We start from the raw sequence: 24,808 nt of genomic DNA, 5'->3' as shown, positions 1-24,808 counted from the left end.
TTATCCCCTATATTTTTTTTAAACTCTCATAGTATTTTACCAACATCACTAACCAACATTTGTGCACATCTATAGAGGATTTGTACCTGTTTTTTAGCAGACTTGTTAGGCTTTCTGAATTCAGCTGTTGCATTAGGGCCTCTCTCAGAGCTGGGAGCATTGATAATACTACAAAAAAAAAAAAAAAAAAGATAGAGAAAAGCTAGAGAGAAAGACTGATACTATAAACTAATGTATAAACTAAGAAATATCATGTTGTGAATAATTAAATCCAAACTCTTTTTCCTGCAGTGCAACTACTCTAATTTTGCTCCAATGTTTTGATATCTACAATTCACCAGCAATTCGCTCAGCAATTTTGGCACCCCTATTCGCTGCATGTGAAGGTGCTGGAGACAACAGTGGGATGTTCCTGGCATTTTGCAATGCTCCTGACCTCCTACCCCCTTCAATTAGCAATCAAACCCTCAAAGGTAACAAACTAGGGGCAACTCCTTTATGGACACTCACCATCAATGTCCACTTCCAAAAAGAGGCACCAAATCTATATTAGTTCATGTCACAATGCTAGATTTGCCAGATGCAAACGGTTGGCCTTGACAGACAATCAGCAGAGTTCTATTGGCTTAATCATTTATCTGGACTGTTCATCTCAGACTTATGTAATTAAGAAAAATATACCTACATCGCTACTATACTTCTACAAAAGATTTTATAAAGAGAAAATATGATGCAGCATAACAACCTGTCATGTTACATGTCCTCTGGTTGCTCTCAAAATGATATTGTCTCCGTGCTTGTGCAATATATTCAGCAGCTTCTTTCTCTTGAATTTCACGGATTTTCTTTTGAGCATACTTCCCAAGGATGTACACACCTAAAAATAAAGATAACAAATAGTAAATAATTAAATGCAATACAGTTGTATTGAGTTGCTAAAATAATATTTGGATATGTAAAAGACACCATTGCACCAGTGCACCATTCTAGCAACCATTAAAGGGGTTGTACGGTCTCTGAACCTCCAAAACAAACAAACTGATAAATACACCCTCTACAGCATCTTCTACAATAACTTCCACTTAAATGTTGTGGTAATTGCCATTTTTACAAAGAATTACCTCTTTATTCCTGCAAGCAGGAACCAAGGAGGGAAGATGGCGCCGCACTCTGCATTGGGACTACAAGTCCCATGATGCTTCGCTCCCACCAAGCAGAGTGTGCTCATGCACAGAATAGCAGCGATTGGCTGCTAGTGCTGTGGGCTTGTGTTTTATAGAGGAGGCGGGCACTGTACATACAAGGAAGGAAGCTGCACTGAGAATTATACTGTGTGCAGCACATAGGATGATGAATACTGCCTACCACGCATGCGCGGCCAGTGCTGGGGACTGTGAAGTTGTTGTTTCCCTGGAGATGGGCGACTACAAACACCTAGTGACCTTATAACTTTATGTAACTATCTCTAAAACTCCCTAGAATCGCTAATTGAATCAGTGAAGGGGGTGACTTATGATTATCTAAAAGGTGCAGGGCAATGTCTCCGACTATACAACCCCTTTAAGTTTTGACAGATTGGTTTTTATTATTTTTTTTAGAATTTGACAGCTGAACGTTGCCTTGTGTTGGATAATCAGACCTGTTGGATTTGTTGCTGTATGCTGCCACAAACAAATGCTGCCTTCTTGAAACTTTAATATGTATGAAGGCAACAATCTGTACCATGATTTTTCAGAGCAGTCTGCGCGTTACCATACTCCTTTCCCCATACCCTAGCACTGACAATGTATTGTTTATAGGTTGCCAGTGATTATGTGCCAGTAAGAAGGCTTTATCTCAGCAGGCACACAAACACAGGTATAAGGCTGGGTTCACACCATGTTTTATGTATATGCTCAATATATACAAAAGGAACACTCCTGATTTATAAGCTCAAAGTATAGATAGACACAAAATGGCAGACAGAGGCATAGTTTTTGTATCCGTTATTAGTATGTGGGGTGGGTGTTGATGATCCAATCCACAAAAGCAGCGCCGGCATTTAAACGGTTAACACCCATCTTTGCTGCCAAAAACACCTGCTATGTATGAAGAAGGCTCAGCTCTTAGTCCATTTTGCTGTAGACTTTCATAAAACATTTGGGTACATCATTTTTGAAAAAAACATGTATAAAAGCAGCTTCAAATGGGATCTTTACTGCTGCACCTTCTTAAGCATTTCATTAAGATAAATCTAGGATTAAAGCAGGAAAAGGAGGAAGCAGTCTCACAAAACATTTACCTCCAACAAAGGCACCAAAGAAGATGAATTTTCTCTTGTGACGCTTCAGAAAGTTCCACACTGAAAGCATGGCTTATGTAAGACGGGCCTGAAATTGGAAAGGTAAAAAGGAACTGAACCTGTATTCATGAACACTGAAAAGAAAGAAGACCAAATGTGACCCAAAGGGTGAAGACACACATGGCGTTTTTGGGCCGTTTTTGCTAAGTGCGTTTTCAGATCGTTAAAACCGCATGCGTTAAAAAACGCATCCGTTTTTTAAAAACGCATGCGTTTTTTGAAAACGCATGCGTTTTTGTCTGTTTTTCCGAAATTGCGCAATGAAAAAAGGACAAAAACGCATGCGTTTTCAAAAAACCGCATGCGTTTTTAAAAAACGGATGCGTTTTTTAACGCATGCGTTTTTAACGATCTGAAAACGCACTTAGTAAAAACGGCCCAAAAACGCCATGTGTGTCTTCACCCAAAGGCTACATAATTTTATTACTTGAACGTATGTGAATATTAACACTAAAACACAGGGAATGTAATAGTACATTTCTATTTCCTGCTGGTAACGCCACTGACTACCAGTATGGGGGTTGGTTTTCTATAGCCACTTCTAGCTTCAAGCCAAGAAAAGCTGAATTCAGCCCATGGAGTAGCAAGACACACTTTAAGGGCGCGGTCCCACGGTGCGTTTGCAAACGCAGACCAAACCACGCCCACCGGGGCGGTCCGCGGTCCGATCGCATCGGCGTTTTCCATAGAAACATAGAGAAACGCCGATGCGATCGGACCGCGGACCGCCCCGGTGGGCGTGGTTTGGTCTGCGTCTGCAAACGCACCGTGGGACCGCGCCCTCAATCACAGTAGCTGTCTTGTAGACATGGGCCAACATCATATTAACGTTGAGGGGTCAGACTGCAATTTGAATTTCTAATGCCAACTACAGACTGTGCCAGTCATTCATACTTGGAGGAAATCAAGCATAATAAACAAGGAACACTTACTCATAGCACCCGTCGCAGTGACTGTAGTAAGCATATATTTATATATGTTATCCATGGCCTCCTTCCTTCTAAAAGCAAGTTTTAAAATTATACTAATGATCCCGAAGGGCTCTTGGGGTGTACCAGAGCCCCTCAGTGCTTTAGATTCACGGGCTGTTACACTGTCTCCCCCTCCCTCTGCCTTATGTAATCTCATTGCAGCACAGGAAGTTTTAGCACACAGCGTGAGAGAAAAGTGCATGCTGCGAAAGCCTACGAATCTGCAGCCTTTCAGACTCATTAGCATGATATATTAACAGTTGATTTTAGAAGGAAGGAGGCCATGGAAAACACATATAATATGATTACCACAGTCACAGCGCCTGATTCTATAAGCAAGTGTCCCTGGTTTATCATGATGCCTACAGAAACATCTACTAACCACTGACACAACAGATCCTAACATATGTCTATGTATAATGAAGATCTACATGTCACAGGGAGATGAGCAGCAGCTGCCATTAGCTGCACATAGTTACTACAAGGCTGCCACAGAGGCAGGTGTGACCAATGCAAGTAAGCCACACACCGGACACGTACTACCAGCCGGTGTGCCCCTACATAATGCCAGCTATACACAGGTGTCCATACTCAGCTCTCAGAAGATGCCTTCCGCCTTCCTGGGACAGAAAAGTGGTCGCAGTGCAGCGCAACCGGCAACCCGTTCCTCCGGATACGCGGCCAGCGCTTTCTGGTTCCGGGGCAACATTTGACCGGCATGTTCTTGCAGGTAAGAGCAGAACATGGAGCGAGGGATGGGAGACTATGGGGAATCCCAGAGTTGCTGCCACAATACAGTGTGGTATAGTGTATGGCAAGGAAGCCCCTCACTCTCTCACCTCCAGCCTTGTATTTACCGCACTGCCCTCACATCTTGTGAATGCTCTCTGGGCGAGTGATGGGCACCAGGGCACCCATTTATTTAAACGTGGTAGCACACATAAAGTATGTAATAAGGGACGGTGAGGACCAGATATACACATATGTATTATGGGATGGTCGTTTTCAGCAATTAATTTAATAAGGGATTGTGGTTGTAAGGATTAATGTATGTAATAAGGAATGCTGGGGGTTAGTAATTTATGTAGCAAGGGATAGAGGTTGTCAATAATATAAGTATTAAGGGGTGGATAGGGCAAGTATTATATTTAATAAGGGGCAGAGTTTCCAGCCATTATAGTAAGTAGAAGAAGAGGATGGTGGTCATTACGGCTGATTTCTCATCATGACCTATCCCCTGGAAGATGTGGCTCTTTTGATGGCTGCATCTGGCTCACAAACAAATCTGTAAAAACAGAAATCGGTGCTGTGTGCATCTAAGACGCACACAGTGCTGATAAATGGACACTGGCATCGTTACTGCTGCCTGTGTTTTTTATGCGACCCAGATGCCTGCGTCCACTCCTCTCTATGACCCAGACGCTGTTGCCTAAGTAAAGATGGGTCATAGAGAAGCAGAAGCGACGAAAAGCTGGCTGCAGGGATCGCAGGTATGTGAGCATTAGTTTCTTCTTTTTTTTTTGCTGTGACTGCCTATTACTATGGGAATAAAACATTTTGTTACTCTTCCATATTTTTCCCTGCTTTGGACCAATTGGCATCAGCCTTGCGGGGTTTTTGTCTTCTTTTGGATCCACAGTGTATGGCTCTCACGGAATTACATATTAAAATATGACATGTTCATGGCTCTTCCTCAGCCAAAAAGATTTCGGACCCCTGCTTTAAAGTATTTAATAAAGATTGACATGTTGCCAAATTCACCAACATCTGTTTCAGAGACTGTATTGCAAAAAACTGTCAAAAAAACAGCAATGAAAAATTGCAGCTTCTTGATATAGGTAAATAATGAACACCATAACAAATCCCTAGATCATTGATGGCGAACCTTTTAGAGACCGAGTGCCCAAACTACAACCAAAATCCACTTATTTACCAGGAAGGGTCAACATGGCATTTAAAGCAGTAACTTATTGCTACCAGTTCTTCTACATCATTTAATTGTATTCACTCTCCTAAGGCCACCAATACAGTTGAAAAAAGGTGGGCAAATAAATTCAGACCATCATTGTAGCTTCTCTCCAGGAAGAATGGTGGGTCAACAATGCAGTTCTGTCAACACCTTGTCACTTTTCCCACTGTTTCAAACGGTCAATGAATTGTCGCTTTAAAACAGCGCTGAGAGCAGCATCCCTTAAGTTGTTTGGGACTGCAAGAAGATTTGGTGGATTTGGTCCTGTTTGGTGAAATTGGAGCGATGGCCTGAGTGCCCACAGAAAGGGCTCCCTTGCCATAGGTCCGCCACCACTGCCCTAGATAATCACTGTGATCAATGGGGATCCATTTCTGTCTGTACAGGGCTGAGCTTAGGTTGGATGGTGCCTGTAAGGCTGGTGCCACATGTACCGCTTTGCCTGCGTTTGAAAACGCGGACAAAGCCGCACCCACCGGGGCGGCCCGCGGCCTGATCGCATCGACTTTTCTATGGAAACGCCTGCGATCAGGAATGAGCCGTCGGTGTTTTGCGTTAATTTAATGCAAAACACCGGTGGCTCGTTCCTGATCTCAGGCGTTTCCATAGAAATGCCGATCCGATCGGGCCACCCCGGTGGGTGCGGCTTTGTCTGCGTATGTCCCGGTACATGGAGAGGGCTTGCGGGCCGAGCCCTCTCCATAGCCGGTAAGCCTTTGCTGCAATATGCCTGCACCGATCGCGGGTGTTTTACCGCTGATCACCGCCGGCAAAGGTGCCGGCGACTTCAAAAAGACGGCGGCGCGCATGCGCCGCCATCTTTCCGTGGATCGTCGCTCCCCGTGACGTCATCGGGGAGCGGCGATCCGTCGCCATGGTAACTTCGGGTCTCACGAAGACCCGAAGCAACTTCGGTTTAACCCATTCATTACCATGTGCTGTCAGCACATGGTAATGTATGAGTAGTAAAATCCCCATATACTGCCATACTATAGTATGGCAGTATATGATAGGATCGATCAGACAACCTAGGGTTAAAGTACCCTAGGGAGTCTGAAAAATAGTAAAAATAAAAAAAAAGTTAAAATTATAATAAAAAAACCTAAAAATTCTAATCACCCCCCTTTCCCTAGAATTGATATAAATATAAATAAACAGTAAAAATCATAAACACATTAGGTATTGCCGCGTCCGAAAATGCCCGATCTATCAAAATATGATAACGGTTTTTCACTGTGTTTAACCCCGTAACGGAAAATCGCGCCCAAAGTCGAAAATGGCACTTTTTTGCCATTTAAAATTTTTTTTTAAATTCTATAAAAAGTGATCAAAAGGTCGTACAGTCCTAAAAATGATAACATTGTAAACGTCATCAAAATCCGCAAAAAACGACACCACCCACAGCTCCATACACCAAAGTATGAAAAAGTTATTAGCCCCAGAAGATGGCAAAATTCCCCAAAAAAATTTTGTACAGGAGGTTTTAATTTTTTTAAATGTATGAAAACATTATAAAACCTATACAAATTTGGTATCCCCGTAATCGTACCGACCCAAAGAATAAAGTAGACATGTCATTTGGGGTGCACAGTGAAATCCGTAAAATCCAAGCCCACAAGAATACGGCACAAATGCGGTTTTTTACCAATTTCACTGCATTTGGAATTTTTTTCCCGGTACATGGCATGAAATATTAAATACCACCATTTTGAAGTGTAATTTGTTACGCAGAAAATAAGCCATCACACAGCTCTGTACATGGAAAAATAAAAAAGTTAGAGATTTTTGAATGTGGGGAGTGAAAAATGAAAACGCAAAATCGAAAAAGGGCCGCGGCGGGAAGGGGTTAAAAGGGCTATCCTCACGTCCCATTGATCCACCTACCACCCGATCTACCTTTATAGGTAGATTTGTGGTGGTAGGTGCCCTTTAAGAATTATGACCCAATGCCTATCCTTACCAGGATTTCCAATGGTTAAAACTTTGCAATGCAATGATTTATTTGCATCTTTAACTATTCTCAATCTCATTTATTTGTTTTAGTGTGTATTATAAGAAAGAATGGAATCTCAAGAGATGACTGATGAGATGAAAGTCTGGATGGATATGGCCTTTCAAATGGTATGGAATAAGAAAAGATGCCAAAACCCATGGAATTTCCATATCAACACAGCATAAAAATCACTACTCATAAGAATCACAGGAGGAGATTACTCTCTTTAAAATGAAGCTCTATGCAGGGCTGTGGTCACGCTGTATTTCGTATGCTGCCAGGGACAAGCGGCTGCGCGCACTCGGCACTGCAGAAACATGATGCCGGGAGCGAGCAGCCGCTGCTCAGCGCGCCCTCGCCCTTAGCTGAGTCTCTTAGCTGACACAATCCGACGCTGATTGGATGGTGTCAGAATATTTTAGCATACTCACACCCCCCCACCCGTGCTGCAGCTCCTCCATTCTGACGATACAGACCTCGGAATCGTCAGATCACGGGGGGCATATCTCGGGAACGGAGGGGGCTAGAACGAAAATTCCAAGTGCCCCAGAATCAGGATACTAGCGCCTACATGCCTGTATGTTTAGTTTGGGAAGTCTGGGGTGGTGACAGGGTCTCTTTAAGCTTTTAAAAAAATAAAAGCTTTAAAAATTATTAGTTGCTCCAGACTCCATTAATACTGGCATAATTTTAAAAAGCCTTTTTTGTAAAAACCAGGAGCATAAGGAGCTACAAGAAGAGCAGATCCTGAGTGGGCACACACCAATATATCAGTGTGCTTGGTTTTCAATCCTTCATCTTGGAGGTAGATGTCTTTTAGAAGGAACCTGTTACCAGGGACCTCATTTTCAAGTCAGGTTGCAGAAGCCCATCATGCCTCCATTGAAATATGCATTTCTGCTTTTTCTAAGCATTTGCATTACAATATAATTGTGTGTTTTAACTGAATCCTTACTTTAGTCCCAGGGGTTGGTTTTGGTTTGCAAACATTTAAAATAAAACAAAACATGACTTGCCTGTGCTGCTCACTTTTCAGCTTTCAGCCCCCACCTTGGTGCTCCTTCACAGGGACAGAGCTCACAGCCTGGCAAGCTGACATCAGTGGTGGGGGGAGGATCTGTACAGGAGCACAAAGGTGGGGGCTTAGAGTTGCATAGTGGAACTCCATAGAGTAATTAGGTGCGAAGTACACAGCCCAGTATACACAAATAGACATACAACATGCATGGTAATGTTAATCGATCAAGAACTTGTTAATGGTTGGCAAAGCTATTTATTTTACAGATATGGACACTATATTACTGGATCCTTTTTCATCAATTTGCAGGCACAAGATGCCTTAGATAATGGTGAAGTTCCTGTTGGATGCCTTATGGTCCATGACAAACAGATTATTGGTCAAGGAAGGAATGAAGTCAACGAAACAAAAAATGTATGTTCTCACTAAATACCAACTGTTGCCTTTAGCAAACTGATATTTTCTGGTCACATTATTATGGGCTTTTATGTTAAAACTCTTGTAACATTGTAGAGAACATGATCTTTTAGTTTATTGTAGAACTGTTGAAGTCTGGTTTTTTTGGGGTGCTCCACCCACCTTGAACATACAGTGATCAAAAAATTTAGAGGACACTTAACATGATGTCATTTCAAGTCAGTCACACTACTGTGAAATCAAACTGTCTAGTTATGAATCAACACTACTTTGGGCAAATAGAACAGACAGCAGGAAATGGAAATTACAGGTAACTAGCAAGACAATCCCAATAAAGGAGTGGTTCTGGAGCAATAATTGTTACAATAAAATGTAATTTTGTTAACACTCACGGTCATCTGCGGCATTAGTGCAGTGATGATACTCGTGCCAGGTGGGTTCGTGGTGCTATTGCCTACTAAGTGCTGATCAACTGCGGGTGGATTGTCCAGGGTGCATTGCAAGAGTGCTGAAGGTGGTGGTGAAAGCGCTTGCGATTCTGGTAACTGGTGGGCCAGTGTTGCAGGCATCTGCTGCTGGTACCTGGTGCCAGCTCGGTCCGTATTGCGGGTGTGTGGTGCTGTAGCTGCGGTTGCTGGATGGAATGTCTAGTGCAAGAGGTACAGTACCAGGGCACTGAAGGTGGTGGTGCAGTTGCTTCTGATGCGCTAATCCAATGCAGGTACCTAGTGCTGGGCCGAAGTGCAGGCGCGATCTTCTGCTGCTGGGTGTCAGAACTCTAGGAGCGCATCAGATAGATCTTGGCGTTGATACAGTGTGGCCATGGTACAGAGGTTTGGTAGGTTCCACCAGCAGTGGTACTGCAGTGACTGTTCTCAAGTGGTTGGGAGCGCATCATATGACCCTCAGTGACTGCTAGGTGCTGGAGCACCAAACATGAAGAATAGGGGTGCGTATGGTGTGCGGTTGGTGTTATTACCAATGTGAGGAGTAAGATTGTGAAAAAACATAATGGGGACTAAAAAGAAATGCCTGCAGCTGCCTAGCATGGCGCTCTCTTTGTGCACCATGATTGGCATTTACCAGAGAGCACCAGGATCGACACATTCAAATTCTCCACCTGTGCTCATAAGATGACATATCATATCATGACAGTCTGCCTATTTTATGGAGTACTTCCTGCAACAAACCTGAATCCAATCTATGTCTCGTTCCATCCACTAATGCCATGTTGTACCTCAAACTGTCTAGTTCAGTGGTTCTCAACCTGTGGGTCGTGACCCCAGCAGGGGTCGAACGACCAAAACACAAGGGCCGCCTAAAGCCTTTGGCGACACGATTTTATTGTGTTTTTACTGAAAATCACATGGTTTGGGGTCACTGCAACATGAGTAACTGTATTGCGGGGTCACAGCATTACAAAGGTTGAGAACCGCTGGTCTAGTTGATACTTTAATTGAGGTGTGGATTAAGATCCCACAGGAGAATATCTGCCGCCTCATAGGAGCATACACTCGCATTGTTGGGAGGTAATACAGGTATGTGGAGGACACACACTGCTGAGACCCATTTCCTTGTTTTGGAGGCTTTTCCACTAAAGTTAGAACAGCTTGATTTGAAATTTGATTCTACTTTGATTTTGAATATCATTTCAAATCCAGACCTCCATGGGATATTAACTTTAATTTCCCCAGCACCACGACGGCACCAACCAGAGAGAGGGATCCACCCCCGGGGACAGGAAACCTGAGCATAAAAACACGCCCCTCCTATCCTACCTCAGTGGTTTCCTGTCCCTGGCGGGAACCTGAGTGTTAAGAGGATTACTACCTGGTGCCTGTCAGACGGCAGGTACTAGGTTTTGAACCCGGCCAGTGAGCTGGAGGTTATCCAGATCTGGAGCGATCCAAAGCAGCACAGGCGAGGTGCTGCGGGTCTAGGCAAAGTGTCAGCAATGATAGTTGCCATTATGTGTGTCCTAGCCCCAGAAACAACATGATGTATAATGGGGACTAGAGTGTGCCTGTTCTGGTTTTCTGCTGCACGGTACCGACCCCAGAGTGGGAGCAGGTATGCAGGGAGACGTGTCCAGTATCCGACCTCTCCAGAAACAGGATTCACAGTTGCATGGTGTGATTCCACCTCTCCAAACACACCTCACGTGGTGAATGGCGCTAACAGGATGGGACTTCGGGCATCCTGTACAGTACACACCTCCAGTGGAATGGGTTGTGTCTGTTGGATTATCTCTTATGAGGGGGCTCACAGGACCTGACAAAAAGGTCACCGATCCCCACAGACCCGGAAAAACCATCGTACCCATAGGAGAGTTCCGGGTGGTAAGTCTACTTTTTTTTATTACACTCATGATATGAAATGTGTAATATGGATTCTAGTTAACCCATGGATACATTGGAAAACTACCAGCCATTCTAAGCTGAACATACTTGCTCTCGTCAGGTCTAAAATCCTGTTCAGTAGCTTGGGTTGCAGCTTGGATTAATTACCCTTGCAGCCAGCTTCAGTTAATTGGCTAACGGCTTGCAGGTTAACCTCTTCTCCCAGTGTGGAGAAGAGTTTAGTGTGGAGGTGCCTCAAGGAAACACATGGTTTCTGTTTATTATGGCGTCCTGCACAGAACTCGCTGATGGTCAGATTGTGGTGTATGTTTAACTGAGCAGATCAGGAGACAAAAAATGCTACATAAACTGTTTGCAAGCATGCTCTGAATTATAGCCTATGGGCGTTTACTACAGCTAAGTGCAGCTAAAGGGAATTCTGCACTTGTATGAGAGTTTCAGGTAGTTCAGTCAATCATCTAACGACTTGCAGGTTAGCCTCCCCTCCAGGTATGGAGAGAAGTTCAGGACTGAGACACTTCACAGAGCACATGGTTGCTCTTCAGTTATCTTAGGCCACATGCCGCTTTCATAAAGCATTGCTTGGACACAGAAAGTGAGTTTCCATCAACATGGATCACCTGGCTCAAAATTACAAGAGGTAGAAAAACCCTCATTATCGGGTGCTTCTATGCCTGCAAACTTAAGTTTGAAAGCTACTCTTTTATGGCATATTGCAGTTTGGTAACTTTGGTGTGCAATTTCCTAACTTAATTCAAACTGCTCTCTCCAACCTTGTTCATCTGCATACAATAGGATATAAAAGGTTTGCTCATATAATACATTGTGGTTGTGGGGCCACTGGACACATATATTAGTTAGGACTGGACTTTATATTAGTTAGGAAGGGGCGCTGGTATTATCCACAGTTCCAGTAATTGTATTGGTGATTTTTGAGCGCCAGTGCATGGAAAGATGGGATTCCTCACTAAAGACAGAGCAGCTTTATAACAGGAGGTATAGAAGATATTGTTAATTATGCCTGAATCCTTGTGGGAGCAGTGTTCCAGAAACCAAGCAAGTTATGATAAATAATGCCAAAACCTTTACTGGGAATAGTTGTTCCTCAGATACATAAGATACGGTAGGAGATGTAAATGATGATATAACCCTGGCTGTGAATACTTCCACAGACACAGAGTAATGTGAATGAGGTTATACTCCTTGCTGTGAGCGGTGGTTCCACAAATACACAATAATAGTTGCTGTGAATAGTCCCACAGGCATAGAGTAATGTGAATGAGGTTATACTCCTTGCTGTGAGCGGTGGTTCCACAAATACACAATAATAGTTGCTGTGAATAGTCCCACAGGCATAGAGTAATGTGAATGATGCTATACTCCTTGCTGTGAGCGGTGGTTCCACAAATACACAATAATAGTTGCGGTGAATAATTCCACAGGCACAGAGTAATGTGAATGATGCTATACTCCTTGTTGTGAGCGGTGGTTCCACAAATACACAATAATAGTGGCTGTGAATAGTTCCATAGACAGAGTAATGTGAATGATGCTATACTCCTTGTTGTGAGCGGTGGTTCCACAAATACACAATAATAGTTGCTGTGAATAGTCCCACAGGCATAGAGTAATTGGAATGATGCTATACTCCTTGTTGTGGGCGGTGGTTCCACAAATACACAATAATAGTTGCTGTGAATAGTCCCACAGGCATAGAGTAATGTGAATGATGCTATACTCCTTGTTGTGAGCGGTGGTTCCACAAATACACAATAATAGTGGCTGTGAATAGTTCCATAGACAGAGTAATGTGAATGATGCTATACTCCTTGTTGTGAGCGGTGGTTCCACAAATACACAATAATAGTTGCTGTGAATAGTCCCACAGGCATAGAGTAATTGGAATGATGCTATACTCCTTGTTGTGGGCGGTGGTTCCACAAATACACAATAATAGTTGCTGTGAATAGTCCCACAGGCATAGAGTAATGTGAATGATGCTATACTCCTTGTTGTGAGCGGTGGTTCCACAAATACACAATAATAGTTGCTGTGAATAGTCCCACAGGCATAGAGTAATGTGAATGATGCTATACTCCTTGTTGTGAGCGGTGGTTCCACAAATACACAATAATAGTTGCTGTGAATAGTCCCACAGGCATAGAGTAATGTGAATGATGCTATACTCCTTGTTGTGAGCGGTGGTTCCACAAATACACAATAATAGTGGCTGTGAATAGTTCCATAGACAGAGTAATGTGAATGATGCTATACTCCTTGTTGTGAGCGGTGGTTCCACAAATACACAATAATAGTGGCTGTGAATAGTTCCATAGACAGAGTAATGTGAATGATGCTATACTCCTTGTTGTAAGCGGTGGTTCCACAAATACACAATAATAGTCGCTGTGAATAGTCCCACAGGCACAGAGTAATTGGAATGATGCTATACTCCTTGCTGAAACCGGTGGTTCCACAAATACCCAAGGTAATATGAATGATTACATAATCCTTGCTGTGAATAGTTTCCACAGGTGCACAAAGTAATGTGAATGATCCAGGCTGTGAGCAGTGGTTCCACAAGTATCCAAAATACACAAGATAATGGGGATTATGTCAAAGACCTTGATAGAGACAATAGTTTCACAGGTAAGTAAGTTAATGTGAATGATGCCAGAGTCTTTGCTGAGAGCAGCTGTTCCAAAGGTAAGCAAGTTAGGGTGAATGGTATCAGAATCTTTGCTCCGAGCAATTTCTCTATAAGGGAGCAAGATGTGGTGAATAAGGGCAAAATCCTTACTGATAAGATATGCTCCTGGCGTTGTGTGCTTTGCGGGTACAGCGAACTCCAAATAACAATGTGTACCCAGACTTGGAGATTCCCAATGGGATATGATTCCCTGATGGTGGTCTGCTTATTTGTATAAGCCCGACAGTCTGCCTCTCTTCAAGGTCACAAAGGTAGAGCAAGAGCAAGTCAGAATAATAATGGTGATGGTCTTTGGTGTAGCGCCCTCATATTCAGTGTCTCTTTTTAGATCCTGCAGATTTAAGTAATATATTGCAGTTTTAAAAAAAAAAAAAAAAAAAGAGAGATTTTTTTTTTTTTTGGTCTGGGACTACGGTTGTGGAACGTACGGTTCCGATTTCCATGCGGGTTCTGCCTGGGAGCGAACCTGGGGGCCTGTCTTGTTCGTGACCTGGGGACTACCTGTATATGGACATCATTAAATCATGTGATCATATAAGGTACATTCTACAACCATATTACACTTCAAATTAGCCATTAATAGCTTGTAGTGACCAACATCCATCTGGGTATCAAATATATTCATGTTTAATAACCCCATTATTTACCCATGTCCCTCCACATTCTATGATACAATGTGTACAGGTGCACAAGTCCCTATGACGTCAGGGAGTCATCCACCTATCATATACCTCACATAATACTAAAATAGAGGAGAGGACCCTGATATTCCATTCATATCCAGTCATTCCTCTATGCTGCATTTGTATATAGAGAAAGCTATCTGCCATTAGGGGCAAAAGCTGTACCTTCTTATAGGAAGTTTTAAAATAGATAAACCAGTTAATCTGAGTCGGCAGGCCACCCATGTCCCTCCTAGTTCTAACGATGGCCTTTATACCAGCCTTACCCGGTCTTAGTTTATTTGAGATCACTACAACTTGTGTTTTGCATGAAGGGTAGAGGCTGTAATCCTCACTAGAGAGTCTAGTGGTCGGACCTTTGGAATCTAAGCAAGGTGCTGTCAGGATTCCAAAAGAGGTTCTAATAAATTATTATATATACTGTCAAAAAAAAAAAAAAAAAAGATACAATGAAAACAAAGTTGCTCTTTAACGTGTTCCTTAGGAACACCTAATATAAATGGAAGATCAATCCGTTGTCCGTCATATGTAAATCTCAAGTTATTTTGGAACATTTTATTTTCTAGTATCAGGTTTTTCTCTGGGGGGAAAAACCTTATGCTTTCTGGTTAGTATAGTTGACATCTAATCCATGGGTGATTAGGTTAAAAAGACAGTTTCACTTTTGATCCCACAGTAGGATGTTCCGACTCGCAAAGGTTTTGCCTAATTATGTAGTTACGGAGGTATTGTGGACTGGCCTCCTCTATCTTTCATTTGTCATACAGAATATTCCTTATGTTCCTTGCTTCTAATCCAAAGTCTGAAGTGGAAGAAGGTTTTTCTTTACCTAGAGGCCAATTGTTCGGTTATAATATATCTTAAGATCATGTGTATGGTGTAAAAGAAAATAATCTTTTTACTTGGTGGTCTAGACCTTTATAAAAAATAGAATCTGACCTAGGAACTAACTGAAGAATCTGCCCCAGAAACTATCCGTGCCTTTTCTACCCGAGCACTAGCCACATCTTGGGCATAATTGAGATGGATTGTCAGGGAGCATGCGGGTTTACTCCCCCACACTTTCTTAAAACACTATCGGTTAAATGTGGTGGGTACTCTTGAACTCTTTGGAGAGAAAAGCGCTCTCCTCTGGGAGCGTGTTTCTTATGATTTTTCCCTCCCTAAATATTTCTCTCTGAAAATCTCTGGTTGGTGCCGTCGTGGTGCTGGGGAAAACAGGAGTTACTTACCGGTAATGATGTTTCCTCGTACCACGACGGCACCTGGTATATTCCCACCCTGGTGATTTTTTTCCTACCTCTTATTGGTGGTATTTCATGGGTGTCAAAAAATAAAATAAATATTAATATTAATATTGATATTTAAATTTTTTTAAAAATAAATAAAAAAGGTAATAAAATAATTTTGTCAAAATTATGGTTACATGGAAAATGTTTTTTCTGATATACTAATAATAAGGTTCTTCCAAGTCTCTGTAACCCACTGAGGTAGGATAGGAGGGGCGTGTTTTTATGCTCAGGTTTCCTGTCCCCGGGGGTGGATCCCTCTCTCTGGTTGGTGCCGTCGTGGTACGAGGAAACATCATTACCGGTAAGTAACTCCTGTTTTTCATTGATCATTTTTATTTTTCTTAATGCATTTCACTATGTAATCTATTGCAACTGGAATATGTGATTCATTAGGAGATATAGGTTGAAGTTTTTTAGTGTTTATATAATCTCTTTCATATTTACAAAAAAAAATGAGCATACAAAATCAGTTACTTCAAACAAATTTACAGCAAGTCTATTGTGCAAGATGTATACCAAGTTCGTGACTCCCCTCCCCAGAGGTCGCATTAACGCCTCACCACGCGTCATAGACGTGTGATGAAGCACCATTACCCCCCAAAATAATTGCCATGTGTAAAGTTACGCTTGGCAATTATTCCTTGCAGCGCGCAGGCTGAGCGGTTCGGCGCGCGCTGCGAAAGAGGTAAATGTCGCGCGATCACAGCGCGCGCCGGGCCGCTCAGCGCGACACTTGACACAGTGATCTGTGTCAGCAGCGCTCCGGAGCGAGAGCGCAGGCCCCGCGATACCTGTGGACAGCGGGGCTGCTGCTCCCTGTTCTGCTCCATCTCTACCTGCCCGCAGATCCGGACGGGTGAGTGTGTGATTGTAGGTGTAGTGTTCTGTGTGTGATTGTAGGTGTAGTGTTCTGTGTGTGATTGTAGGTGTAGTGTTCTGTGTGTGAGTGTAGGTGTAGTGTTCTGTGTGTGAGTGTAGTGTACTGTGTGTGAGTGTGAGTGTAGTGTTCTGTGTGTGAGTGTGAGTGTAGTGTTCTGTGTGAGTGTAGTGTTCTGTGTGAGTGTAGTGTTCTGTGTGAGTGTAGTGGAGTGTAGTGTTCTGTGTGTGAGTGTAGTGTTCTGTGTGTGAGTGTAGTGTAGTGCTGTGTGTGTGTAGTGTGCTGTGTGTAGTGTGCTGTGTTCTGTGTGTGCGAGTGTAGTGTGCGCAGTGTTTGAGTGCAGTGTGTGCTGTGTGTGGTGTGTGCGCAGTGTGTGGTGTGTGTGAGTGTGTGCTGTGTGCGCAGTGTGTGAGTGTGCGCAGTGTGTGAGTGTGTGCGGAGTGTGTGCGCAGTGTGTGCGCAGTGTGTGCGCAGTGTGTGCGCAGTGTGTGCGCAGTGTGTGAGTGTGTGCGCAGTGTGTGAGTGTGCGCAGTGTGCTGTGTAGTGTGTGCTGTGTAGTGTGCGCTGTGTAGTGCAGGATTTTAACTTATTACTTGTTTTTGGTGTATATCGAAGTTGAAAGCTTGGTGGGCTCTATGGACAATTTTTGAGCAGTGCATTAATTGGTAATGGTTTGCTTTGAATATTGTGCTAAATTAATTTCTAGCAGCTTTGTACAAATCATTGGTGATTCAAGATTACAGACTTCACTAGTTTACAGTAGTAGATCATCATGCCTGTATGCTTGACAGTTGATGAATAATATTTAGTATAAATAACACAGCCAATTTTATTTAATTTTTTTAACACTTCAAATCATGTTTGTTATCTTACAGGCTACACGGCATGCAGAAATGGTAGCCATTGACCAGGTATTGGACTGGTGTAAAGAGAATGGCAAGAGCTCCACAGAGGTTTTTCAAAACACCATCTTGTATGTGACCGTGGAACCATGCATCATGTGTGCTGGTGCTCTCAGATTACTTCGTATCCTTCTTATGTTTCATAGAGTAATCATTTATAGCATTTTTTTTAATCTGCTAAATGCAGATATTAGACAGCATCTGAAAGTAGAATTTTGGTTTTGTGTTAAATACAAATCACTGGTCAGACCACACATGGAATATTGTGTACAATTTTGGGCATCCGTGTGCTAGAAGGACATGGTTAGAAAATGTGCAGAGAAGCCAAGCTTATTAAGGGAATGGGTGGATTAGAAAACAATGGCAAATTGGGATTTTTCAGTTTAAACAAAAAAACCTCACTCCAAGGTACAAATACCTAAATGTGCAGAACAGGGCTCTTCCCAAAGATCTTTATATATCTAGGCCTGGTGTGCCTAGTACAAGGGGTGGGGGTGGGAGATCATATATGCTTAGAGAAGAGCCGGTTCCACCACCACAGTAGACAAATAAAAATCTGACAAACAAATCAAATGTACCGTATATACTCGAGTATAAGCCAAGTTTTGAAAAAAAAAAACTATCAGTGTTCTCGCCTTTCTGACAACCCCCCGGCAGGTCCACTTCTATACAGCGATGCTCCGTGTCCCCACGCTGTCCGTCGCAGGCACCATGACGTCAGCCGCTCGCTGTATACTACAGTGGGCTGGCAGGCTATATACTACAGTAGGCTGGCAGGCTATATACTACAGGGGGCTGGCTGGCTATATACTGGGGGGCTGTGACCAATGCATTTCCCACTCTCAGCTTATACTCGAGTCAATAGGTTTTTCCAGTTTTTTTGTATTAAAATTAGGTGTCTCGGCTTATACTTGGGTCGGCTTATACTCAAGTCTATACGGTAGATATGTCTAGGTGCATGTGGACCTTACTAGTCCTAACTAACTGTTTTGGGTATTTTGTACAGTAGGGACCTCATGGACGTTGCAGGGAAGATGTGATTACAATAAATAACACTGGCTCATCATTGCATCTACTAGTGACAATTAAAGCAACAGTAGTTTAAGTAATATTTTATTTTCTCCTCCTCCTCCTATCTGCATACAACACACCTAGAAAACTCTCCCATAGACCTCAAGGAGTTGGATTCAATCTATTGCCGTGGCTCAACTATAAAGAATTTCACTAGCACAGGCTAAACTTCATCTTACATATTTATGTGCCTATTGCAGAAAACAATCTATGTTCCAAAAATATAAATAGTTAAGAACAAAATGACCATACATTAATCAAGTTCACAGCTGCACCACTTTAAGAAACTTAGTTTGGGTGCTCGCCCTTCTCAGTGGTCTGACTCTCCACCCCTTTATGCATAAAAGTAAAAAATAGGCTGCACAGCACAATATAAAAAAGAGTGGGTACTTTATTCACCCAAGTGCTACGTTTCGGATCCTCTTCAGAATCCTTTCTCAAGCCCACTCTTTTTTTATATTGTGGTTTGCAGCCTATTTTTTACTTTTAAGAATAAAATGACCTATTTGCTTTTTTGCTAATAGTAAGTTGAGCCTTTTAAGAGAAGGGTTTATGCTTCTGTTAATTCCCTACCTAATTTTGTCATTTACAGACGTCTACAGATCAGATTCTATATTTACTCTTGAGCCTACACACTGTTATTAGTGATCTTATCGTGTTCTGCCCTTTGTAACTAGATACACATAGACCCAGAAACATTTCTTCACCTTTAAACTATTATCTAGGTTTATTGGTTGGTTTACTACAAATAATTACAATCCTTTCACAGTTAAAACAGCAGTTTACACCTTTTTCTTGAAGCTCAGTTTCAAGGAAACTCTGTATATTCAGATTTAGAGTCGCTGGAAAAAGTTCTACAGTTTATAATTTGTTCTATACATGTTATTGGGCTTAACTTGTGGTGTGACTTTTCCATGTGAAAATCCATGTTCTGCTAGGTACAATTACAATGTGATAAAAGTAAATTCTTAAATATACAATTCTGTTTATAATTAACCATACCATTCTCAAGAACATTATTAGCAAAAGGAGCTAGCTAACCTGTAGGAGGTTACTCCAGTGTCACTGGTTCAGTAACACCACCATAGTCACAATAACTCAGTTGGGATCAAATTCATTTAAAAAAATGACTCAAAACACGGAGAGATTCCAATTGCAAGTACAGCTAACATTTCAACCACAATATAGTGTTGATACAGTGGTGACAACAAGGAAGAGCGCTACCGGAATATAAAGTAAAGTTGCAAGTTTTCCCATCTTTGGTGGACAGCTAAAGCACTGCTGGGGCACCCCATTGTGTATTTCACAGAATGCTTCCCATGGTGAAACACTCATTGAGGGTGTAGCATTTTAACCAGGACACCGCTATAGCAATTCATACTCCTCTATCTGACTCCCATTTAGTGTTGGCAGCAGTGAAAACTGGTGACCACCTACCTTTTAAGGTTAAGTTCCAACATTATTAAAGGCGTTGTTGGGGAAAATTCTTTATATACGGCTGGGGGGGATTTAAAGGAGGAAACCTACCATCATGGATTTACCTACTAAGGTAGATCGGCGACAGGTACCTGTAATGCTTTCTAGTCTAAACCTTTTTTTTTTTTTTTTTTTTTTTAAATTAAAAGTTTTTGTGCCCTAGAGCCTCAAAAAAATTTCATTTAAGATATATGCAGATTTTCTTAACAGGCTACTTGGACATGGAGTATCCGCGCCATGGAACAGGCAGGAGCTATGGCTACTCCATGCCCTAGTAGCCTCTTTCAATTCCTCCTACCCTCCTGACTCCAGTGTGCATCTGCACAGCCTCATCTGAGAAGCTGGGGCTACTGTGCATTCGCAGTACTCAAGTGCATTCGGTTGCTGCTCGCTTAAGAAACTGACGTGCAGTAGCCGTAGATCTTGCCCCACACCACAGCTCCTCCACGCCCCAGTAGCCTCTTAAGAATATTTGCATTTATGTTAGATAAAAGTTTTCTGGGTTTTTGGGCACAAATTTTTTTTTTTTTTACTTTAGTAGGTAGATCCCTGACGGTAGGTTTCCTTTAAAAATTAAAAAAAAAAACTTCCACTTGCCTCTCTCCCTGCTCCCGTTCTCCTGAGGTGCTGCTCGTCACCGCCATCTTATGTTATGTTTATAGTCAGAGGCCGGAGGGTCCGGCATGTCTACATCTGCTATGCTGCATAAGTAGGAATACTGTATGACTGCAGTAACTGTAGTGAGGCAAATTAAAATTGTTATTGGTAACGGAGGAGCCTAATGGGCTCCCTTAATCTTTCATTCTTCCTTAACTGAACATCAGGAATTCCTTTGGTGGTATATGGCTGCTCTAATGAACGCTTTGGTGGATGTGGATCAGTTTTGAATGTAGCTGAAAATAGTATACCAAACACAGGAGCTTCCTTCAAGGTCTGAGAATCTATTCACTTTAAAATAATTCCTGTATTGTAAAAATCAAAGAATTGGTGTCTTTTACACTTCAAGTTAGCCACTCCATAGGTAAAAAATGTTTAAGGCTTCAATACAAAACATTTATAAAGCCTCTGCATGACTAACACGTAGGTTTACTTCCATTTGCACTTGCTTTATGTGTAATGTTAATGGTTTTGTATTAAACCCTTGAATAATTTTTTTATCTCTGAAGGTGCCACATCATTTTTATTTTAATTTTTTGGATAAAACCTCTCATGCATCCAATTCCTGTTGATTTCTCACAATTTAGGCTGCTTGCCCTTGAGCAAGTTCAGTCCAATAAACTCCCTCTGTGTGCTTGTGCAATTTCAGGACTGAACCTTGAATCACTGGACTGAACTTGCATACCAATGTCAGACAGGTCGCAAAAAAGTGATCACGATACCTTGTTTGTGGCCTGCAAGGTGCACACTCTGTGCCTGGGTTTTTGCCGTCCAACTCTGTATATACTCAAGTATAAGCCTAGGGTGAGAAATGCATTGGTTTCTGCCTCCCCGCTATATAGCCAGCCAGCCCCGTCTATTATATATCGCCTGTCAATCCCATGGTATGCTGTTTGCATAGAAAAAATAAACTGAGTAACCACCATTCCGACTCCCCAGGCAGCTCGTCTTCTATCTTCATGTGCGCCAGCTCAAGGTCACCGACAGGTCTGTGCGCACTGCCCAGCTGACATCATAATTTGTAAGCTGGCCAAACTGTTTGTATGGAGCTGTGTCTCTTCATGTGCTCCAGGTCAAAGAAGAGGAGCTGCAGCATAACGTGGGATGACAGCCGATTATATAATAGGCAGGGCTGGGGGGGGGCTTGGGCTAATACAAAGGGGGATGGCTTGCTAGCTATACACTACAGGGGGCTGGCTGGCTAGCTATACAATACAGGGTACTCCGTTTTTTTTTTCTTTTTTTTATATACTCAAGTATAAGCCGAGTGGGGAATTTTCAGCACAAAAACTTGGCTTATACTCCAGTATATACGGTACTTCCATTCTACTAGTAGCTGGATACATCTAGCAACATGGACTGAATTGCAAGTATGAAAGGCAAGAACCCTCTAGTGGTGGATGTTTGAGATTTTTTTTTTTTTTTTCATCAGTAGAAGATCAATATTTGCTATAAGAGTAAATGGGAATTGTATTCAGCATGGTGTAGGCTATTAATATATCACAAGTTTGTCTGAAATTTAGTAACGATTTGATAACACATAGACAATACTGGTTAAGTAGTAGTCAGTCAGTGCTTAATGGTCATTGGTATTTGACTAGAGAAAGTGTGTAGGGATGTAAAGTTTTTTTAGATTTACTAAAGCAACGTTAAACCGTCAAAAGTATCAAATATGTTGCGATGTTGGACGAATTTGGTGAAAATACATATCCAAACCATACTGGATTTAAAAATTTTGTTTTATGATAAATGTCCACCTAGTTTAGGATTTACATCCATGAGATTGAAGTTTGGCCATTTACGTTAAGCTTTAATTATAAGACTGTAGTGAGGGCCGTCCATATTATACTTGCGCTGTTTAAAGTTTTCCAGGAGCTGTGGGTCATGAGACCCCTGACAGCAGGACTCTGTGTGACATCTGGTACTGCTGGTTTCCAGTAGATGCAAGGGGCCGTGCTGTCAATACTGTCTGCATTAACCCTTCATCATAACCTCATATCCCATATGATCCCATACCACTCCCTTATGATGGAAGGGCATGCAGAAAATAATGACTGACCAGCCCCCAACTGCACATGTGATGAAACAGGTAGTCCTGCTGCCCAGGAGTCCCATGACATGCATCTCCCAGCGAGTCCCGGCCAAATTTTTACAGGGAAAGTGTAATATACCGTATATACTAGAGTATAAGCCGAGACCCCTAATTTTACCACCAAAAACTGGGAAAAACTATTGACTCGAGTATAAACCAAGGGTGGGAATTGCATTGGTATAGTATATAGCCAGCAAGCCCCAAGTAGTATATAGTCGGCTTGCTCCCAGTAGTATACAGCCTGCCAGCCCCTAGTAGCATACAGCCACCAGCCCCCATGTAGTATACAGCCAGCCTGCCAGCCCCCATGTAGTATACAGCCGGCCCCCACAGCACTTAAAAAAATAAACCTAAATACTCACCCTCGGATGTCAGCGTGGCTCACCGATGTCCCCGATGTCAGCGCGTCCCGTCTTCTTTCTTCTCCGCGGCTCCTCTTCTTTCTTCTTTCATGTTTTCTTCTAGCAGGCGCATCTATGACGCGGCTGCTGCTGACGTCATAGTATGCGCGGCCAAGAAGAAAACATGGCCGCGTCCATGACAGAAGCAAGAAGAAAGAAGACCGGACTAGGGGACATCGGTGAGCCTCGCCGACATCGGAGGGTGAGTATTTAAGTTTATTATTTTTTTTAAGTTTATTTTGTAATAGACTCGTGTATAAGCCAAGGGGATGTTTTTCAGCACATTTTTTTGTGCTGAAAAACTCGGCTTATACACGAGTATATATACGGTAAGTGACCATGTTAGAGTTAGTCTTATGCGTACACTGTTGAAGTTTGATATAATTGGCAAACCCTTTACACACATTTAATATCTATCTATGTATTTGATCTTTAAAATAAACTAAGACTAGTCAATTCCTGTATTTTCTGTCGGTTTTCTGTCATACTGTGACTTCACCATATCTTTTAACAGTGCATACCTGGATACAAAGCTGAGAAAGCTGTGGAAATGCTGAAGATTTTTTACACTCAAGAAAACCCTAATGGTAGGTGCTTATCGATATAATAATTGTATACATGTTTTCCAAAACCTGATTGTACATTTAATTCTTGTGTTCTCTCTGCGCTTGTAGCACCAAAATCAAAGGTCCGGAAAAAGGATTAAACTATTTTCAATTGCAATTTCATGATCTAGTACAAGAGACACAGGAACCCATGAAAAATTCTACCTCAAATCCTTGTCATCTACTTCGTGTTCACAAATTTGCCCTTTGGCTGTCACTACCTAGTATATTTTATAATATGCTATAATACAAATTTTCTATTTTCCACTGTCTTGTATATTTGTACAAATCCATATTAAATATGGAGCACCAATAAATTTTAGACCAGAAGAGGTCCCCACTGCTTCATGCACACTTCTGCAGCATAATCTGGGCCTGGAAAATGTATATTGTTGTATATGATTATTTCATAACTGATCGACTGCAAAAATAAAACACTTTCAACAAAAATATTATAATTACATTTATTTATATATTGCATATAATAATATCAAAGTGTTACGCTACGGCCATTTCACATCTTAATTATTTAATTTGTTTTTTTAATTTGTTATTGTGAACCCAAATTGGGTGTGGAGACTCCACAGACAAAAGATATAATGGATTTATTTGTGTTTGACAAAACCCGCTTGGTTGACGTAACTGATTTAGACTGATTTAGTATTTTAATGCATATATAACAACTATTTGTTTTATATAAGCATCTTACTTTGCCTGAGCTTTGTACACACCATATTTTATTTGGTTATGTAACAGACCTAACCAAATCATTCTTTGTCCTGTACTGAGAATGATCCAAAAAAACAATCCAATATTTGCCATTTTTCTTACATCTACCTTTCACAAAGTAGCAAAAAATTGAACAAATGAGTACAAATCATTTAGCCAAAAAATTAATTAAAATCACAAAGCTCTTTTGCCCAAAAAATAAAATAAAATATGCAAATTACTCACTGGCGCTGATTCTCCTCAA

The 24,808-nt window shown here is 41.9% G+C and overlaps 2 protein-coding genes across 5 annotated transcripts in view; one reads left to right on the top strand and one right to left on the bottom strand.

Moving 5' to 3' along the window:
• The window catches only part of PEX3 (peroxisomal biogenesis factor 3), a 36,213-nt gene extending 32,156 nt beyond the window's left edge, over window positions 1–4,057 (bottom strand). Inside the window, exons 1-4 of one of the 3 annotated variants that reach the window (XM_072141351.1) lie at window positions 3,904–4,057; window positions 2,282–2,369; window positions 746–877; window positions 87–168 (exon numbers count right to left, since the gene is read on the bottom strand). In XM_072141351.1, coding sequence (XP_071997452.1) covers window positions 87–168; window positions 746–877; window positions 2,282–2,351 — 284 coding nt within the window. In that variant the 5' untranslated portion in view covers window positions 2,352–2,369; window positions 3,904–4,057. Of the gene's footprint in view, window positions 1–86; window positions 169–745; window positions 878–2,281; window positions 2,370–3,841 lie in introns of all 3 variants that reach the window. The other 2 variants (XM_072141352.1, XM_072141353.1) reach the window with 2 other exon arrangements.
• ADAT2 (adenosine deaminase tRNA specific 2) lies at window positions 3,827–24,285 on the top strand. 2 transcript variants are annotated; one of them, XM_072141355.1, is made up of 7 exons: window positions 3,845–4,042; window positions 7,325–7,402; window positions 8,602–8,706; window positions 17,507–17,657; window positions 20,905–21,011; window positions 23,745–23,817; window positions 23,905–24,285. In XM_072141355.1, the coding sequence occupies exons 2-7, from the start codon at window positions 7,343–7,345 to the stop codon at window positions 23,934–23,936; spliced, it is 528 nt and encodes a 175-aa protein (XP_071997456.1). In that variant the 5' UTR covers window positions 3,845–4,042; window positions 7,325–7,342; the 3' UTR covers window positions 23,937–24,285. The 2 variants fall into 2 exon arrangements, with proteins under 2 accessions (XP_071997457.1, XP_071997456.1); XM_072141356.1 differs by lacking the exon at window positions 8,602–8,706 and having other exon boundaries at window positions 3,827–4,042.
• The last annotated feature ends 523 nt before the right edge of the window (window positions 24,286–24,808 follow it).

The sequence above is a fragment of the Engystomops pustulosus genome, chromosome 3 (genome assembly GCF_040894005.1).
Source record: "Engystomops pustulosus chromosome 3, aEngPut4.maternal, whole genome shotgun sequence".
Taxonomy (NCBI): Eukaryota; Metazoa; Chordata; class Amphibia; order Anura; family Leptodactylidae; genus Engystomops; species Engystomops pustulosus.
Note: the sequence above shows the minus strand (reverse complement) of the source record. Positions and strands in the feature narration are given on the sequence as shown.

Excerpts from the sequence above, each read along its gene's own strand:
- ADAT2 (XM_072141355.1), top strand. The coding sequence starts at position 7,343 with ATGGAATCTCAAGAGATGACTGATGAGATGAAAGTCTGGATGGATATG. Across the intron at positions 7,403-8,601 it reads TGGATATGGCCTTTCAAATG|GCACAAGATGCCTTAGATAA; the intron begins GTATGGAATAAG and ends ATCAATTTGCAG. Across the intron at positions 17,658-20,904 it reads TGGTGCTCTCAGATTACTTC|GAATTCCTTTGGTGGTATAT; the intron begins GTATCCTTCTTA and ends ACTGAACATCAG.